The following is a 17,140-nucleotide window of genomic DNA, read 5'->3' as shown; positions in this document are numbered from 1 at the left end:
CTACCTCCATCCATGAGCACTTTAGTAAACTTATAACCACCAACTTGCGGTGCCACCACTAGGGCCAGTTGACCCAGATTATCAACCCGGGGAGGGTGATCCTCCCTGCTCCAGACAATAGGCTGTTCCGACCACCTCAAGTAATGAGGGACTGCCAGTTCAACAGAATTCACAGCCCTCTTATGAACTTTCTGATCATGTTTACACAAACTTGTGGTGAACACGTGATACTGCCCACTGCTTAACTGTTTCGGATGGCTCTGATAACCCGACTGCTGCTGCTGCTGACCTCCTTGACCAGACTGCTGTTGATTATAACCACCCTGGCTTCCCTGAAAACCGGATCCTGAACCACCGCCCGGGCCATGAAAGCCACCGGCTCCTGAACCGCCGCCTGGGCCTTGATTGCCATCAGATGTGTTAGAATTCTTGAAAGCTTTCATGATTGCGCAATCCTTCCATAAGTGAGTCGCTGGTCGTTCCCGGGTACCGTGTTTCGGGCAGGGTTCATTGAGTAGTTGCTCGAGAGACGGACCTGACCCACCAAACCGGGTGGCTTTCCCTTGCGCTTTTGATTGTTACCTGTGCATTGGCCACAAATTCCGGGTTACTGTCCGCCTTACGCTTATTACCTCCTTGACTCGCCGGGTTATGCTGCTGACCCTTTCCATTGCCGTTCTTCTTTCCCTTCCCTGTCTTTTCCTCATCAAACACGGGATCCTTGGTACTATCAGAATCAGCATACTTGACTAAAGCCGCCATCAGCGTCCCCATATCGTTGCAATCACGCTTAAGGCGCCCCAGCTTCTGTCTCAGAGGTTCAAAGCGGCAATTCTTCTCCAGCATGAGAACTGCTGAGCCGGCATCCATCTTGTCAGACGAATGTATTATATCCTTGACCCGGCGCACCCAATGAGTCGTAGATTCACCTTCTTCCTGCTTACAATTTGTCAGATCCACAATTGACATAGACTTCTTGCAAGTATCTTTGAAGTTCTGGATGAAATGGGCTTTTAGCTCCGCCCATGAACTAATGGAGTTGGGTGGCAAACCCTTTAACCAAGAACAGGCCGTTCCGTCCAGCATCATGGTGAAATATTTAGCCATCGCCTCATCACTAACCTCTAGCAGCTCCATAGCCATCTCATAACTTTCAATCCATGCCCCAGGCTGTAAATCGGCAGTATAATTCGGCACCTTCCGAGGCCCCTTGAAATCCTTGGGCAGACGTACATTACGTAAAGCCGGTACCAGACAAGGAACTCCTCCGGTTCTCGTAGCAACCCCTGCTTCAACGAAAGTCGTCGGGTAAGCCGGTGAGTTCTGTTGGGCTGCTAGCTGAACCGCTAGCTGAGCCGCCCGTTCGTCCTCCTGACGTATCCGATCCTGAACCGGGTTATGCCCGCCGGGCTGGTTCCGGCGCTGAGCGTTACTTGACAAGGCCTCTGATCCATGTTCCTACTATAACTCGGGCTCCGATTTTGATGAGGCGGAGCTAACCAGGGCGGAGGAGTCGAGTGAATCCTATCCCGGCTGTAGGAGTAGGTCTCTTGCTGAGCCAGGGCTGTTTGGACAAGTTCTCTGATCTTCCGAGTTTCCACCGTTGTTGGATCATTCCATCTACCGGGAGAGCCGCCAAACGTGCTGATGCTGCAATTAAGTTCTCCATGGGGTTGGAGAAGTGACCCTGTGGTATTGGTATATAATTGGGCGGTGCCATATTGCCGCGAGGAGGTGCCATCCCCTGAAGCTGTACTGGACCTCCCGCTCCGGATGTATTAAACTGATTCGCACCTGGCGGGCTACTTGGGCCGCCCCCGGGTGTAGCAAAGAGATTCCGAGGGTCATAATTCTGAGGTAAACGGGACTGAGTTTTCTGATGTCTCCTCCTCATTACCTCATTAGATGCGTTTAAGCTCAACGTGAGCTGCAAGGCCTCTGCCTGAAGTTGCTGCGCTCGTACGTCCAAAGCCGCCCGCTCTGCTGCTAATCTAGCGTCCTCAGCTGCTAAGGTTTCCTTGACCCGGGCGATCTCGTCGCGAACTTGTGCCACCTCTGCCTCATGCTCAGATTGGTTCGCAGGGATGACTGTAACAGTTAACAAAGCCGTAAGCTTATCCATGAGATCCATCAGCACCTGAGCCGGTGAGCGCACGGGGCCTCCTGCCTTGGCTGCTCCTAACCTGGACGTTATCGCCGCTGAGGCCGTAGAGTTTTGGCCGGGTTGAGTACCAGCCATGAAGACTCCTGCCCAGTTTGGCGAGTCTGAGAGGTCCAGAATAGTGCTGCCATCGGAACAGCCCCCAAGCGCACCATCTTGAACTTGATACAGCGAATCTGTTGAGCTGGCGGATGAATCACCGTCAGAGAGGACGGCCGGCTCACCATCACCTCCAGATTCTTCAGGAAGTTCACCTCCATGGATGCAACCCACCAAGGCACGCCTCACGACGGGTTGAGCTCGGGCGGGTGTCGCACGCTGAGCCGTCTCGACGGGGTCGGTGCAGCTATCCGGCTCAGGGCCCGGCTCACCAATCCGGCCGATGAAGACGTGAATTCCGCCAAAGGGGACCCGGTAGCCATACTCAATTGAGCCGGCATCGGGGCCCCAGCCTTCGTCGTCGATGTAGATCTTGCCGCGACGACTCTTGGTCATCCGGCCAACTGCTTATCCCTTGAGCCCTTCGAAGCTGCCATTCAAGAACTCAAATCCACCGTGCGCTGGCCCCATGGTGGGCGCCAACTGTCGTGGAATTGTCACGGCAGATGTCCTCTTGCAAGGACTTGATCGTGGAGCCATCGCAACTAGGAAGCTTAAAGGGGTTAATCGGGACAAAGGACACGCGAGGTTTATACTAGTTCAGCCCCTTAAGGTGAAGGAAGGCCTACATCTAGTTGGGTTGGAATTGTTTGAGGTTTCGATGACCAGGGAGCGAGATACGCTATGCCCGATTCGCGATCTCTTGTTTCTTGCCTTAAGCCGCTGGCGGGTCGTCCCCTTATATACATGGGTTGACGCTCTGCGGCCTACAGAGTCCCGGCCGGCTCATAAACAGTGTCCGGCTCGGCGACTAGTTACTTCTACCTTATAATACAAGTTATACCATCATGGCGGTTTATCTATACAGGCCTCAGAGTATCCTGTGGGCCTTTAGGCTTTTAGTGAACCGTCATCTTCATGCCTTGGTCTTGGGCTGCTGATAAGCCTCTCTTTGCATAACCCGGCCCCTCCTGGACAGCTTACACAAATAGTTATATCCCCAACATTAGGCCCCAGATTGATTTGAACCGGTTCATGTCGATCTCTAAACACCTTATGAACTGGCCTTCAGTCTTCTGTCTTGTGTGAAAATTGTAACCCGCCGTGATGTCATCATTTGGATCCGGATTAAATCATCGTGACGTCATCTTCGATAAAACTTATATTTTAATCCATCATATCTTCAACGGATCTCTGCCTTTACTGACCTTCCCGAAAATCGAGGCGTCGGGGCCGTTGGATAATGATGTCTTGGTCTCCTCGTTTCTCGCACCGTCTCAGTCGGCCCCTCCTTATAAATTTTTGGAACAAACGTGATCCAGAGGACTTGGAGTAGACGTCAAGAAAGGAGCGAGGAGGCCACGAGGCAGGGAGGCGCGCCTGCCCCCCTGGGCGTGCCCCCACCCTCGTGGGCCCCTCGCAGCTCCACCGACCTACTTCTTCCTCCTATATATATATATCCATATACCTCAAAAACATCTAGGAGCACCACAAAACCCTATTTCCACCGCCACAACCTTCTGTACCCAAGAGATCCCATCTTGGGGCCTTTTTCGGAGCTCCGCCGGAGGGGGAATCGATCATGGAGGGCTTCTACATCAACACCATAGCCTCTCCGATGATGTGTGAGTAGTTTACCACAGACCTTCGGGTCCATAGTTATTAGCTAGATGGCTTCTTCTCTCTCTTTGGATCTCAATACAAAGTTCTCCTCGATCTTCTTGGAGATCTATTCGATGTAATTCTTTTTGCGGTGTGTTTGTCAAGATCCGATGAATTGTGGGTTTATGATCAAGTTTATCTATGAAAAATATTTGATTTTTCTCTGAATTCTTTTATGTATGATTGGTTTATCTTTGCAAGTCTCTTCGAATTATCAGTTCGGTTTGACCTACTAGATTGATCTTTCTTGCAATGGAAGAAGTACTTAGCTTTGGGTTCAATCTTGCGGTGTCCTTTCCCAGTGACAGCAGGGCAGGAAGGCACGTATTGTATTGTTGCCATTGAGGATAAAAAGATGGGGTTTATATCATATTGTTTGAGTTTATCCCTCTACAACATGTCATCTTGCCTAATGCGTTACTCTGTTCTTATGAACTTAATACTCTAGATGCATGTTGGATAGCGGTCGATGTGTGGAGTAATAGTAGTAGATGCAGAATTGTTTCGGTCTACTTGTCGCGGACGTGATGCCTATATACATGATCATGCCTAGATATTATCATAATTATGCACTTTTTTATCAATTGCTCGACAGTAATTTGTGTACCCACCGTAATACTTATGCTATCTTAAGATAAGCCACTAGTGAAACCTATGGCCCCGGGGTCTATCTTCCATCATATAAGTTTCCAATCTATTTTACTTTGCAATCTTTATTATTTTCAATCTATATCATAAAAATACCAAAAATATTTATCTTATTATCACTATCAGATCTCACTCTCGTAAGTGACCGTGAAGGGATTGACAACCCCTTTATCGCGTTGGTTGCAAGGTTCTTATTTGTTTGTGTAGGTGCGAGGTGACTTGCGTGTAGTCTCCTACTGGATTGATACCTTGGTTCTCAAAAACTGAGGGAAATACTTACGCTACTTTGTTGCATCATCCTTTCCTCTTCAAGGGAAAACCAACGCAGTGCTCAAGAGGTAGCACTTCTCCAGTTCCCTTCACACAAAACCATCTTCCATGGACACCCATTCTTCCCCACCATGAATTGACACTACTCATGTTCTTCTTCATCTATCTACTTTCATGTTTCTTCTTTGCACTCATAGTCTTCTCCTCGGTAGCGTGGACGTGGGAAAAACCCAGAAGGAATGAAGAAGACTATGTTGTTGACGGGGAACAACATTGAGGAGGAACGAGGTAGCCGTTTGAGCTTGCCGCATCCCGTGTGAACATGACCAATGACACGACATCCACCCTCGTTGACGACGAGAAAATTGATGCAGCCATCATCCAAGCTTGACATAGGACACCGCATCTGCCCTGGCTCCCGGCACCATGGCCTGCCTTCCGCACCCAGTGGTACTACATCCAATCGTGATAAGAACTGGTCGCTTCCCCAGCTGGCGTGTATGTTGTCCATGTTCGGGTCATCTCCAAGCTCGACAAGGACGTGCTCATGCTCGACCTCCGTGTTCTGTACGTTCTGCTCCTGGTCAAGAATGTGGGCTTCGCTCGTGGCTGGCGCCCTTGTCCCGAGCTTGTATCTGGTCGATATCCCCTCAACACAGTCCGATTGATGGCTACAAGCGTACTTCACCCCATCTCAGCTTGAGCTTGCTAGTTTGAGACAATACTTAGTTGTGGGGTTGGGATAAATGTGATTCATTGTTCCTTCATAGTATACTTATTGTATTGAAGAGAAGTAAACTTAAACTGCATTAATTGCACCCATCTCGAGACAGTAATGTACTCCCTCCAGTCCTTTTTAGTTCGCATATAGACTTGGCTAAAGTCAAGCCTCGTAAAGTTTGACCAACTTTATAGAAAAAATACCAACATTCACAATATAAAATCAATATCAGTAGATGTGTCATGACTTAAATTTTCATATTGTATAACTTTAGCATGGTAGATGTTGATATTTTTTCATATAAATATAGTCAAACTTTATGAAGTTTGACTTTAGACAATTTTTATATGCAGAGTAAAAAAGACCAAAATGAGTACGTGTGGGTTACAGGGAGCGAAGCCTCCATGTGCTCCTCATCCGCTTCCTATATGATACTCTTCAATATGAGTAGTCTTAACCGTAATAATTCAACGTTAAGCAAATAGCGTTGGATGACCGGTTCTCTTATCCGTGTCTGCAGATTGGTCCCTTATCCGCGGACGAACGCGGTGTTCGTTTTGCAGGTTAGTGCTTGGGATGCCCTAAGAGCAACTCTAGCATACCGCGCATAATGCGCGAATCCGCATAATTCCAGTGAGTATATGGTCTCGGCCCAATTTTCTGGCCAGAACAGAGCCCGTATATTTGTCCGGCCCGCAAATGTTTTTGCCGCAGCCCCCAAACGTTACCCCCGAAGCAGTATATCTGTGGGTTTGCGGGGCAGATGCGTGTCGAAACCCTACCCCCAGCCGTGTTTCCCCCCATTCCCCACCCCATTCCACACCGCGCCGCTCGATTTCTCACCGCTGGCCGCCGCGCGCAAGCTTGCGAAAGCCATGGATGGCTCTGTGGATGAGGCGGAGCACCGCTAACGCGCCAGATCTGACGCCGCGCGCAAGCGGGGGGCGCGTCGATGGCTTAAGCGCGGTACCCGGCCGCCACCGGCGTTCGACCGCAGCGAGCTTGAGGACTTCGATCACGAGCTCGCCCGCCGCCGCCGTGCCTCCTCCGGCAACTGGTCCGCGGAGAGCTCATCGGGTGCATCGAGCTCGCGGCTCATTCCGGTGAAGAGCGAGCCGGATGAAGAGATCGCGCCTCGCGCCGTACCCGATGCGCCGCCGCGCCGAGGCGTCATCGGGCCCGAGGACTACCTCCCCCCGGGGCGGGAGGAGTTCCTCGAGCGCGTCGTCCTCGAGCGGTCGGCAAGGGAGCGGGAGGAGATGGAAGAGCGCGTCCGGCGCGAGCTCGAGTACGAGCGACTCTTCCTCCAGACGGGCGTCGCCGCGTCACAGGCGCACGCGTCCAAGGAGGCTGACCTGCGAGTGATGAAGGCGGAGCAGGCGAAGCTCTACATCGACCTCGACTCCTCCTCCTCCGACTCCGACTGAGCGCCGCCGCTGGGCAGCTACCGCACGAGCTCCGGTGAGCTCAATTTTGTGTAGTGATACGGTAACGTAGGCCCGTTCTAGCTCCGGCGAACTTATGTGAAGAAGAACTAACCATGCGAAGAAAAACTATCTATGCGAACGAGCTCCGGCGAGCTTTTGCTTAAATTTTCCGCACGAAACAAGTTTTAAAATTTTACGGGTTTGGATACAACTTCTGCTCTGTCGCCGCGATTTTGAGCCTGTATAAGCGTCATTATACGAACTGCAAACGCAGTTTACAGTTCGGCGAAATGTGGGGTCTGTTAGAGTTACTCTTAACCCCCGTATCATCCAACAATCATTACGGTGTCCCTAAAAAAAACAATTATTACGGTGGTTCTCCAACCCCCATCTGTCCACCCACCCTCCATCACACGACACACCCCTGCTCGCAAACCCCTCTCATCTTCTCGCAATCCATGGCAATTGAGCTACGGAGAACTTAGTGAGGGGTGGTAGCCGGCTCAAGGTGGTGATTTGGAGACGCCGGCGGATCTGCCGCCTAGGCCAGTTACGGCCCCGGCCCTCTTCAGGTACTCACGGTCTTATACGAATCTAAGTAGGTTCTTACTGCCGGGTATGAGAAATGCTCTTTGTCCATTTGTTCAGAGTTCCTCCTTTCGATCCCCGTTATCAGCTAGTTTAAACTTGAAACCAATGGATCGATCGCACGCCCACTGGTAAATCATTTTTTTGCAGCGCCTTGTTCTAGAGGAGTCAGCAAAATTTACTTGTGTGCTGTCCGTCTGTTAGTTAGTTCATCCCATGGTGGCACCACTGGACCAGGCGGCACCGCATGCCACATTGGAACAAGATCAGCGAGACGCCGCCACAGCCACAGAGAATAGCGGCAGGGATCACGGAGCCGCCGACATAGCAGATGCTGATCCAGGCGAAGCAATATGCGCTCCTGGATCCGCACCTTCTGTCACGTCAAGGATTTCGGTGCAGAAGGTGTGCTCGCTCGTCGGCAAGTTTAACAAGTTCAAGAGGGATTTGGTCGAGGAGATAGGCTTTGGTGGGATGCTGGGGATCAAGATGCTGGCAAAGTTGAATTTGAAATTCAGCGCGTGGCTAATGGAAAGAGTCGAGGTCGAGTCCAGCACACTGAAAATAGACGAGCAAAGGGTTCTGCAGATCCAGGACCATGATGTCCAGAAGGTATTCAGTCTGCCATGCGGCACCAGATCGATATGCCCCGATACGACCGAGCCGTCTGCAGCCTGCAAAGAGTTCATGCGAGCTTCTGCCTATTTGAGCAAAGGCGCGCACAGTCTAAAGGCCGCGGAGGCTTATCTCCTGAGAGATGACATCAATGCAGATTCCAGCAAGGTCCAGATAGATTGCTTCAAGATAGCCTTTGTTATTTTCGTTGTTGGCCACCTGTTGGCTCCATCCACTAAGCATGACTACATCACCATAGATTTCTGGGCCGCCCTCAACGATATCTCGCAAATTAAAGAATTTAATTGGTGTGCTTATGTACTCGAGCATTTGAACAGAGCTGTTGGGAAGTTGAAAACTGATATCCGCAACCGGAACATCACTGTACATCTTGTTGGCTGCCACCTGTTTCTTCAGGTCCTTGTTTCTTCCTATTATTTTTGTGTATCATAATTCTGTTCAGCTCAGACCATAATATTTGAATGTGCAAATGTCGTGCAGGTATTCTACTTGGACAATCTTGATCTTGGTCCACTTTCCAAGACAAAAGACCATCTACCAAGGATTAGTCTTTTTGACTACGAGTCGGTTAAGAAGATGATAGAAGTGATCACTAGCAACGTGGATGGAGATACATCATTCGCTGGAGCTAGTGTGAGACCTCTCCCATTTAATTTTGCATACAGACAGTATGTGCTTCCACAAAATGACTGAATAGTGTTCAGTTCAGTAGCTGAACACATTCAGTGGTCATGTACACGTTCACATTTTTTTATCCCGTCCTGTTTTACATGCCAGTTTAGGCGCGCTCAAGATGTTTGCTACTCCAGAGTCCACTACGAAAGCCACACTCACCGAGCAGATGTAGCTTCTGACCTGCCCCATCATGCCCCAGGTTTTGTTGGCACAAAGCACCAACACAACCCAGTTACTCCCATGCTACGAAGCAGCTTCACTGAAACTGGACAAGAAGATTTCTCCAACCATCTCCGATTGAAATACCCGTCACTTGTGAGTCATTAATTTCTTATTATTAGTTGTGATTTCTTCATGTTACATCGAATTGCACTCCTTCTGTTTATATGTAACTAATAGTGCAAAGGCAGGCAGACCACCCGCTTATGACCATTTTGGAAGAACATAATGCACACATGTTGGAAAATATATCTGAAATTAGGCGAAGTTGCGAAGTGACGATGTCTACCTTAGCGGACAAACTTCTTGGCTATATATCTGAGAACCGCTGTTGCTGCAGAGCGGTGGGACGAACTGATTGTTTACTGAGGTCGCCGCACACAATTCATGGTGAGAAGCACTAGAGCTTTTTTGTTTCAGGGTTTCCACCCCTTCTTGCATAACTAACAAGCAAACATTTTTGCTTCCAAGGAAACACGCTTGTCACACCTACAACACATCAATCCTGATTTTAGTGGGGCACAATGTAGTCATAGGGTTTTAAACTTTTAATACATCACCACTGTTCTTATGGTTTCCTCCCCCCCCAAAAAAATTACGATAGGGTACTGATTTGTTTTTCTCGTTGGGTGTACCAGAGAGTTCAACCGAGCAGAATTCACTCTCTCACAAACGGGATGCACCTGAGCCCACTGGAGCAGGTAGAGCTTGTACACAGCAGATTTCAGACAATGGTCCATTTTCATTATTAAGACATGACATAGGATACAAATTATCTTATCTCTTGGTCACAAGTCATGACACCTCTTTTTTTGGGTAGGACATCACAAGAAGATACGGGTGAACCAGCCTCTAGTTGAGACAGACCTTCAAGCAAGTATACCTGGATGCTCAACTAACAAGAGCCTACCCCGCAGTCCTTTACAAGTTGACATCAACCTGGCCGCACCGTAGTCCAGATGAGCGTCTTTATTTTGCGTTCAGCATCAACTTTCACGCTGTATGTAAAACTGGATCAGCAGCCCTCATGCCATCAGAGATGTCCGTTGTCTTCGTAGCATAGTGTCTTAGGCTTTCATCACCAACTTGCACAATATATGTGAACTCTGATTGTTCACGGCTTAGGTTTGCTGCATACTGTCTTAAGCGATCGTTTGGTGCGCATTCTCTAGGATCCCAAAGAAATTCCCGATAATGCTGTAAACTCTAGCCAGGCTAACATGTTTCTCCCTTAGTTGCTTAACCAATTAAGTCTTTTGTGCAATTGCCAATGTCCCGGTGAGATTGGTAACACAACACCTCTCCACAAGTTTGGACATGGTCAGCATGACTGAGGCTTATTCTCTGTTCACTAATGTACTGTCCATTATCATCGGACCTATATTTATATTCTTTTCGGTCTCAACACCTCCAAACCAGGTTGTGTGTGAAAAGCTAAAGAACACCGGTTTGTGAAGGCTTTCAATTACCATGTGGGAATTGGTTTCTACATTATTTTTTATCTTGGGGCTGCACAGTTTAGACATGATGTTATATGTACTGCTCCATTAGGTATAAATCAGCACAAGTCACAGTTGCTTGAAAGTGTTGTTAAGATATGAAGTTTCATTGTTATTATTTCTTCTTACACATCCGGCACTACAACACCACCATCATGAAATGTTCATTCCTAGCTGGTTCAAGCATAGCTGAATGTGGAAGAAGCCAGATATACCGCAGCTAAAACTGCAGAGCTCAACCTCAGGCATACTATAAGTACCGGTGCTAGTTATTTAACAAGGCACAGTTTTGGCATCATGACAGCAGAACCGCGATTTTTCCCTATAAAAAGCACGATGCATATTATACTTATTCCTCGTTCTTGTCTTCAGTTTGATCATCATTCTGGATCAGCTCCTCGGCAGGCAAACTCAAACTCTCTACAGGAAAAATAAAAGACAATGTTGTGTGAGACTGGGACTGCATTGACCATCAAATACAAGGAGTTGTCTGCTTAGGATGTGCAGATAAGGAGTACCATCATTGTCTGCAGATGCATAGGAAGATTGGCGGGCACGAGCATTTTGTTGAGTAGGCTGAAAGTAGATCAGGAAACACAAGTGAAGAGATGAACTTGGCACAGCATAGTATTGCAAGTTGACTTCAACATTGATCTTTAGTAATGAAAGACTTGTTGTCAAGCTTCAAGCAATGGGAATGGGACAGCATACTTTCTAGAGCTAAGCTAAAACTGCGTGATCAGAATATCCACTTATTTTAGAGTATAAGGAGCACAGATAATTCAACTATACATCTCATACTAAAGAGTAAAAACAGAATACTGAAAACATAAGCTGAAGTTTGCATCTGATGAGCATTAGTATTGATACCTGGAGTTTTGGTCGAAGAGCTTCAAGGGGCCCTTTGGGCTTGTTGGGATTTCCACCTTGCTGCAGCAAGCAAACCAAAGAAGTAAAACTGTTATAAATGCATTTCCTTTTTAGGTTTTTTGAGATGTAGATATCACACTAGATTAGCTTTTCAAAAGATTTAAGGCTTACCTTTCCTAAAGCCCAATCAGCAGAATCAAATAATGCCCGCTCATGGTCCTGATATTTCAAATTATGGTTATACCGTTTAATTTAAAATAAAATTAATTCTACACCTATGCTACTTTATATAAAGGTTGCATAATTTGATTTGAAAGGGAAATGAAGACATTATAAGACAACGGCATTGACCTTCGATATAAGTGGTGACTTTTTGGGTATTTTTCCTCCATATTTTTTCTTGATTGCTGCCTCCTGTGAGTACCCATACAAGCTTGGAACGAAGATAACATGAATAATATACACCCAAGAGGCCAAGATCACCCCCAAAAAAATGGTACCGGGAAAAGACAGTACCTCCTCTTGTGGCGAGGGCATGCCACTGCCTTCATTCTGATCTTGAGTTTCTTGTACCTTTTCACCAGAAACTTCTCCTTCAAGCCTCACTTCAGCACTTGCATCATCAGATGACATTCCAGACATAGTGAAATTAAGCTGCCAGAGAGGAGTTAAATTTCGTGAATTATAATCCGCATTCATGGTACAGTAGATAACATATGAACAAAAGGGACAAAACATTTCAGATTTTCAATGAAGTTGTTTGTGTTTTCTCAGAACAAGAACCAGAATACAGATCAGATGCTTCATTTCCTTTATGCCATGTCAATATCAATGTAAATGAAAAGGGGGATTAAAACTGATTTCTTATGTTATATGGGAGGGCGGCATGCCTACCTGGCTCAGTACTTTTTCTGACTGAAAACCAAATGTTGGTCTATGGTTTGTCAACAGCAAGGTTGTTATCCACTTAATCAGAGACACGGAGAAATAAACATTTGAATAAGTAGCACAGGTATGCCTTCATACGTCACCATGAATATTTCTCGTGCTATGTTGGTGGGAATTTGAAATGCACACAGCAGAGAAGAGTGCCATAAATTTGATTTAGACACAAAATCAGTTAGCACACAGGTAAACAGAGAGGTTATTTATTTTCCTAAAAAACAGAGAGGTTATTTATGACGTTAAAGAACAATAAAATAAATTTAGGAGAGAAGGTCCATACAGCTGAACCAGAGCCACTAACAACTGAACCAGATTAGGAAAGAAGAGGCATATGCATCTCAATAAGCATTACACATGAAATGCAAGAAAGAGTTGTAAGCTGATCTTGATCAACTTTTTTGTACACCGCTTATTTTTCTGGGACAAGCTATATTATTATAACGTAGTATAATAATAATTATATTGGAGAAGTTCTATTTTGATGGAAAAATGTTATGAAGGTGTAAATTAGTTGTGTAGGTTTTGATCAGATTATGAACAGATTAGTTAGAAAAGGGCAAAGTCTCATGCAATGCAAGAACTCGACTAGTTATTATTTCAACAACAACAAAGAAAAGCTCCAAGGTTCACGGGATCATTGAATCATAAACTGCTATTGCTCTACCACCTGCGCAGTATGCCGGCCTTAATCACGCACCTATCCGGGCGGGAACGAGAGAATCGGCACCTCTATAGCACCACTGCGGGGAGAATGAACAAGGCACGCGGAGGAAGGAAGGGAGCCATGGCCATGGGATCTACTCCCTCCGTTCCAAAATAGATGACTCAACTTTGTACTAACTTTAGTATAAATTTAGTACAAAGTTGGGTCATCTATTTTGGAGCAGAGGGAGTACCGGACAGGGAGACGGCGTGGAGCGGGGGAGTCGCAGACGATCGGAGCTGAGATGCCACCAACACTACACCAGGGTGCAGGGGAAGGAGAGTGGAGAGCCGCGGGCGCGGGCAAGGGAGGTGGTGGCAGTTCGATATACGCTGCGTGCGGATCCTGCCATTCTGCCCATCTCATCTCATCTGGTCCGGCCCCCGAACAAAGACGATAGCGCGAATCAATCCCCTGTTTTATTATACGTACCACTCGCGTTGCGGGAAAGCTATTTCTCTTTTGGCCTTTCCATCGATCGTCCGACAGGGGTGAATTCTAATTCTGCTAGCTAGTAACGAATATAGGATCTTACTACAAATAATGTCATGGTTTTTCGAGTTTTGCACGAAACAAATACACATGAATCTGCTAGCGTTGCTCTTTTCAAGCTTCGTAGAAATTCTGCAAGATACAAATGGATTTTGATTTACATCGTAGTACCTGTTGGAGTTTTTCTGTAACTTCGTTATGAATTGTGCTGGGTTTTAGAATTTACAGCGATTTCAGATGTTGGGTTTACCTATAAAGCAAATTATCATCCGCGAAGCGTAAGAAATCACGATGTTGCTGTTTTTTTTTGTAAGTTCCCTTTTCCTTTCCCTCAAACATCTCTTGGGATCATTTCAAAAATAAATATAAAAAGAATCTCTTGGGATCACTACTAGAAGAACAGCAGATTTGTTCTCAAAAATAAAATTAAAAAATAACATCAGATTCTGAAGCATTGCGACCTTTTATTATTGCAGTCTGTGCCGTCTTGGTATCATGTTCCCTTCCAAATATCTGAAAAGATCGCGTTGCGCACACGCTGCTGCTATGAGTTTCGAAATTTGGAAGATGGCATCTGTTAGCTGTACGTGAAACTTTTTTTTCCTTTTGCTCAACATGCATAAATGAAGAGCTACTGAATCATGCCAAGAAAACTTTGACTGACAACCCATCTAGTACATCCGATATTGGTATGATAGAGAGAAAACTTTGACTGACCATATATCACATTCACATCATCATGCCATACATACTACTACATGAAATGCTTAAAAGCTTAAAGCAGTAGATGAATCATAAGTTGCTTTCAATAAGGAAAAGGCTGCAGGTTATGTAGGACTTGGATCATGCAACACAAGAACTTCCTTTGTTCCCCACAAAAAAAAAAGAACTTCCTTTGTTTTCTGCAGCTTCTCAGCATCCTGCAATTCACCTCCACGCCTCCAAAAGTTGAGAGGAGCAAGGCTTTATCATACGCCTCACCGGAATCAGAGCAAGAACAGGAGGGGGATAAGCGTGATGCAGATGATGCACAAGGTTGCAACTACCGCTCCACGGTCGAAGGCCTTCCTCACGCCTCCGGCCCCGGTGAAATGCTGAAACGCGAGATAAGCTGCTATTGCCAATGACAGTATTACAGAGTCTTGAGTGCCCCTGTCCAGAGATTAAACAAGCTATGTGAGAAACCATGCGTTCTTTGGCGAGAAGCAGCTCAACTGGCATATGGTATGCACAGAAAAATGGTAGCCGTAAATCCTTGCATCAGGACTCTGAATTTCTTTCTAAACAAGTCATGAACTCATGAAAGCAGAATGACCATCATACAAGAAATACTTTGGAAGTAGGTACAATCGCAGTTATTTGTACCTCAAGTTCATAAATTGGTAAGGAGCAATGCTAACAAACAGCATCGTTGACAAGGGAAGCTCCAGTTCACCTGCAATAGTACAGATGCAGGTAGTACAGCGAAGTCAAGTACAGTATCTGAATTTCGTCTAAGTGAAGCTGATGAAAGCCAATGGTAGTATCATCAAGAGAGCATCATATCACAATGTTCCTCATGAGAATTTCACCGTAGCAGGGGAAAGGAAATGTCAAATAATATAAGCACCAGTAATTTTGTTTTTGACCCGAAAGGGCAGGAGCACCAGTAAATTTTTTTTTTTTGAATGTTGAGGAGCACCAGTAATTTTGTTACTCTACCTGGAAGCAAGGATAGCAGACGCAGAAGAAGCCCAAGAAAAGCGGTCCACTGACCATAGTCACCTCTGACAAACAAGGTCAATGTTATACAAGGTACGATATGATGTATGTGTAAGTGAAATGGTTCTTATTATCTTATGCCAAATGTTGGCATCTTACTTTGTCCATGAGATGACGTCTTGAGGTGCTTGTAGAGCAACGAGAGGGACAAGGAGAGATTTGTGTATGGTTGTGCCTTTAGCAAACATCAACATACTGCATATGACAAAAATAACACACCTAGTCTTAGACTTATAGAGCTGTACAGATTACAGTTTTGCAGTCAGAACTAATTGAAGCATGCTTACAATTGAAACAAAAACTCGCTCTATTTTCATTTGAATTGCATCCTTACCACTGTTTTTCATTGTTCACTCACCCTTGTTATGATCTAAATGCATAATCCCAACCCGTAACCTAACATGAACAGCTCTTATAAGTTACTTCCTCTGTAAAGAAATATAAGAGCGTTTAGATCACTAGACTATAACTCTGATAGCACTAGCAAACAGATTTACTACCTTATTCAGTACGTTATGGTAGTATAATCACTACTGGTTAAATACTTCCTCCGTCCTAAAATTCTTGTCTTAGATTTGTCTAAATACGGATGTATCAAATCACATTTTAGTATTAGATACATCCATATCTATACAAATCTAAGACAAAATTTTTGGGACGGAGGGAGTACTTAGGTATGCAAAATATAGCACATATAGAAACAAGAAAGAAAGGCTACGAACGATAGATTTTATTTGATGATTACTCACGCGGCGGCCCCAACGGACACCCATCGCATCGTCTCGGCGGTGACGTGCGCCGTCGCGCAGCACACGGCGGCGTCTCCCTGGCGGCGCCACCACACGCTCGATGGCCCGGGCGCAGCTCCCCTGCAGATCGCCAGAAAACCCATCAAACCGTAAGACCAGGGCTCTTGTGATCCAGCAAGACACCACCCCGGGGCGATGCGAGCTATGCGGCTTTTTCTTAATTTGTTCGCGAGCCGCACGCCACGACGAAACCCGTGTCACCGTGTGGTATATACATACAGATACTCGGTAGGACGGCGGACCTGAGCGGGCGCGCCGGCTGTAATACGACCGGGGAGACGGCGACGGCATTTCCGCCGGCTCTCGGGTCCAGGGCCCGGCGGCGTGTGGGCGCCTGCGCCGGCGGCGGGACGGTGAGGCGGAGCGAGATCGGCATTTTGACGGTGAGTGGATGAATCGATATCGGCGGGGGCACAGGGCACTCTGAAGTCTGTACTACTGGACTGGAGCAACGGCGATGAGTCAGTGATGAACTGATGATCCGTGCGCGGCGTGCCGCCGGTTGCGCGGACGGGAGCGCGTAACGGTCGCCGATGCGGTGAGACTTCGCGGTTCGGCCGGGCCGCGGTGGACGAGTGTGGCGGCGAGGTGGTTCGTGGGCTATGGGCTTCTGAGTGGGCCTTGTGTTTAGTGTTGCTTCACAGATCCCAACCTCTTTTGCCTAAGAAAAAGATCCTAAGATGAACTAAAAAAACAGATCCTAAGCTCTTAAGTCTTAAGCTCTTTCTTCTCACAGACCAAGTCTCGTGCCCTTCAGTCAACATGAGGAAGATCTTTTAAACTACCTGCTGAATTCATGAGTCAGGCAAGAGACAATCTAGGGAACTGAAACATCTTAGTAGCCAGAGAAAAGAAAACAAACGCAATTCTCATAGTAGCGGGGATCGAAATGGGAGTTCTTTCCTCTAGTTGTTTTCTTTTAATAGTGATTAATGAGCGCCTCATACATAGCCAA

General features: G+C 46.6%; 3 protein-coding genes across 8 annotated transcripts; 1 reads left to right on the top strand and 2 right to left on the bottom strand.

Annotated features, from left to right (window-relative positions):
• Positions 1 to 7,355: 7,355 nt before the first annotated feature.
• LOC125544317 (uncharacterized) lies at positions 7,356 to 10,511 on the top strand. 4 transcript variants are annotated; one of them, XM_048707951.2, is made up of 7 exons: positions 7,356 to 7,560; positions 7,785 to 8,608; positions 8,693 to 8,845; positions 8,990 to 9,202; positions 9,298 to 9,496; positions 9,745 to 9,807; positions 9,927 to 10,511. In XM_048707951.2, exons 2-7 carry the CDS (start codon positions 7,793 to 7,795, stop codon positions 10,058 to 10,060), a joined length of 1,578 nt encoding a protein of 525 aa, XP_048563908.1. In that variant the 5' UTR covers positions 7,356 to 7,560; positions 7,785 to 7,792; the 3' UTR covers positions 10,061 to 10,511. The 4 variants fall into 4 exon arrangements, with proteins under 4 accessions (XP_048563908.1, XP_048563907.1, XP_048563906.1 ...); XM_048707950.2 differs by having other exon boundaries at positions 7,637 to 8,608; XM_048707949.2 differs by having other exon boundaries at positions 7,357 to 7,560; positions 7,781 to 8,608.
• Positions 10,512 to 10,788: 277 nt separating this feature from the next.
• On the bottom strand, positions 10,789 to 13,227 carry LOC125544318 (uncharacterized). Of its 3 annotated transcripts, none has more exons than XM_087547336.1 (5): positions 13,118 to 13,227; positions 11,827 to 12,129; positions 11,647 to 11,694; positions 11,476 to 11,535; positions 10,789 to 11,181 (listed from the first exon to the last, which is right to left on the bottom strand). In XM_087547336.1, the coding sequence occupies exons 2-5, from the start codon at positions 12,115 to 12,117 to the stop codon at positions 11,026 to 11,028; spliced, it is 555 nt and encodes a 184-aa protein (XP_087403462.1). In that variant the 5' UTR covers positions 12,118 to 12,129; positions 13,118 to 13,227; the 3' UTR covers positions 10,789 to 11,025. The 3 variants fall into 3 exon arrangements, with proteins under 3 accessions (XP_087403462.1, XP_087403461.1, XP_087403460.1); XM_087547335.1 differs by lacking the exon at positions 13,118 to 13,227 and having other exon boundaries at positions 10,789 to 11,025; positions 11,124 to 11,181; positions 11,827 to 13,109; XM_087547334.1 differs by lacking the exon at positions 13,118 to 13,227 and having other exon boundaries at positions 11,827 to 13,109.
• A 712-nt stretch (positions 13,228 to 13,939) lies between these two features.
• On the bottom strand, positions 13,940 to 16,723 carry LOC125548478 (cold-regulated 413 inner membrane protein 2, chloroplastic-like). The gene is made up of 6 exons (XM_048712065.2): positions 16,428 to 16,723; positions 16,126 to 16,245; positions 15,476 to 15,571; positions 15,317 to 15,381; positions 14,981 to 15,050; positions 13,940 to 14,767 (listed from the first exon to the last, which is right to left on the bottom strand). The coding sequence occupies exons 1-6, from the start codon at positions 16,559 to 16,561 to the stop codon at positions 14,602 to 14,604; spliced, it is 651 nt and encodes a 216-aa protein (XP_048568022.2). The 5' UTR covers positions 16,562 to 16,723; the 3' UTR covers positions 13,940 to 14,601.
• Positions 16,724 to 17,140: the final 417 nt, after the last annotated feature.

This window comes from Triticum urartu, chromosome 3A, assembly GCF_056163025.1.
Source record: "Triticum urartu cultivar PI428250 chromosome 3A, HENAU_Tu73, whole genome shotgun sequence".
Lineage (NCBI taxonomy): Eukaryota > Viridiplantae > Streptophyta > Magnoliopsida > Poales > Poaceae > Triticum > Triticum urartu.
The sequence above is the reverse complement of the archived record's forward strand: the minus strand, read 5'-3'. Positions and strand labels throughout refer to the sequence as shown.

What these genes read in the sequence shown, in the direction of transcription:
- LOC125544317 (XM_048707951.2), top strand. Translation starts at nt 7,793, where the DNA reads ATGGTGGCACCACTGGACCAGGCGGCACCGCATGCCACATTGGAACAA. An exon ending in CATCATTCGCTGGAGCTAGT is followed by an intron (nt 8,846 to 8,989) that starts GTGAGACCTCTC and finishes TTTACATGCCAG; the next exon opens with TTTAGGCGCGCTCAAGATGT. An exon ending in ACCTGAGCCCACTGGAGCAG is followed by an intron (nt 9,808 to 9,926) that starts GTAGAGCTTGTA and finishes TTTTTTGGGTAG; the next exon opens with GACATCACAAGAAGATACGG.
- LOC125544318 (XM_087547334.1), bottom strand. Translation starts at nt 12,213, where the DNA reads ATGTTTTGTCCCTTTTGTTCATATGTTATCTACTGTACCATGAATGCG. An exon ending in AGTCACCACTTATATCGAAG is followed by an intron (nt 11,695 to 11,826) that starts GTCAATGCCGTT and finishes TTGAAATATCAG; the next exon opens with GACCATGAGCGGGCATTATT. An exon ending in CTCTTCGACCAAAACTCCAG is followed by an intron (nt 11,182 to 11,475) that starts GTATCAATACTA and finishes ATCTACTTTCAG; the next exon opens with CCTACTCAACAAAATGCTCG.
- LOC125548478 (XM_048712065.2), bottom strand. Translation starts at nt 16,561, where the DNA reads ATGCCGATCTCGCTCCGCCTCACCGTCCCGCCGCCGGCGCAGGCGCCC. An exon ending in CAGCCGGCGCGCCCGCTCAG is followed by an intron (nt 16,246 to 16,427) that starts GTCCGCCGTCCT and finishes GGCGATCTGCAG; the next exon opens with GGGAGCTGCGCCCGGGCCAT. An exon ending in TCTGCTATCCTTGCTTCCAG is followed by an intron (nt 15,051 to 15,316) that starts GTAGAGTAACAA and finishes GTACTATTGCAG; the next exon opens with GTGAACTGGAGCTTCCCTTG.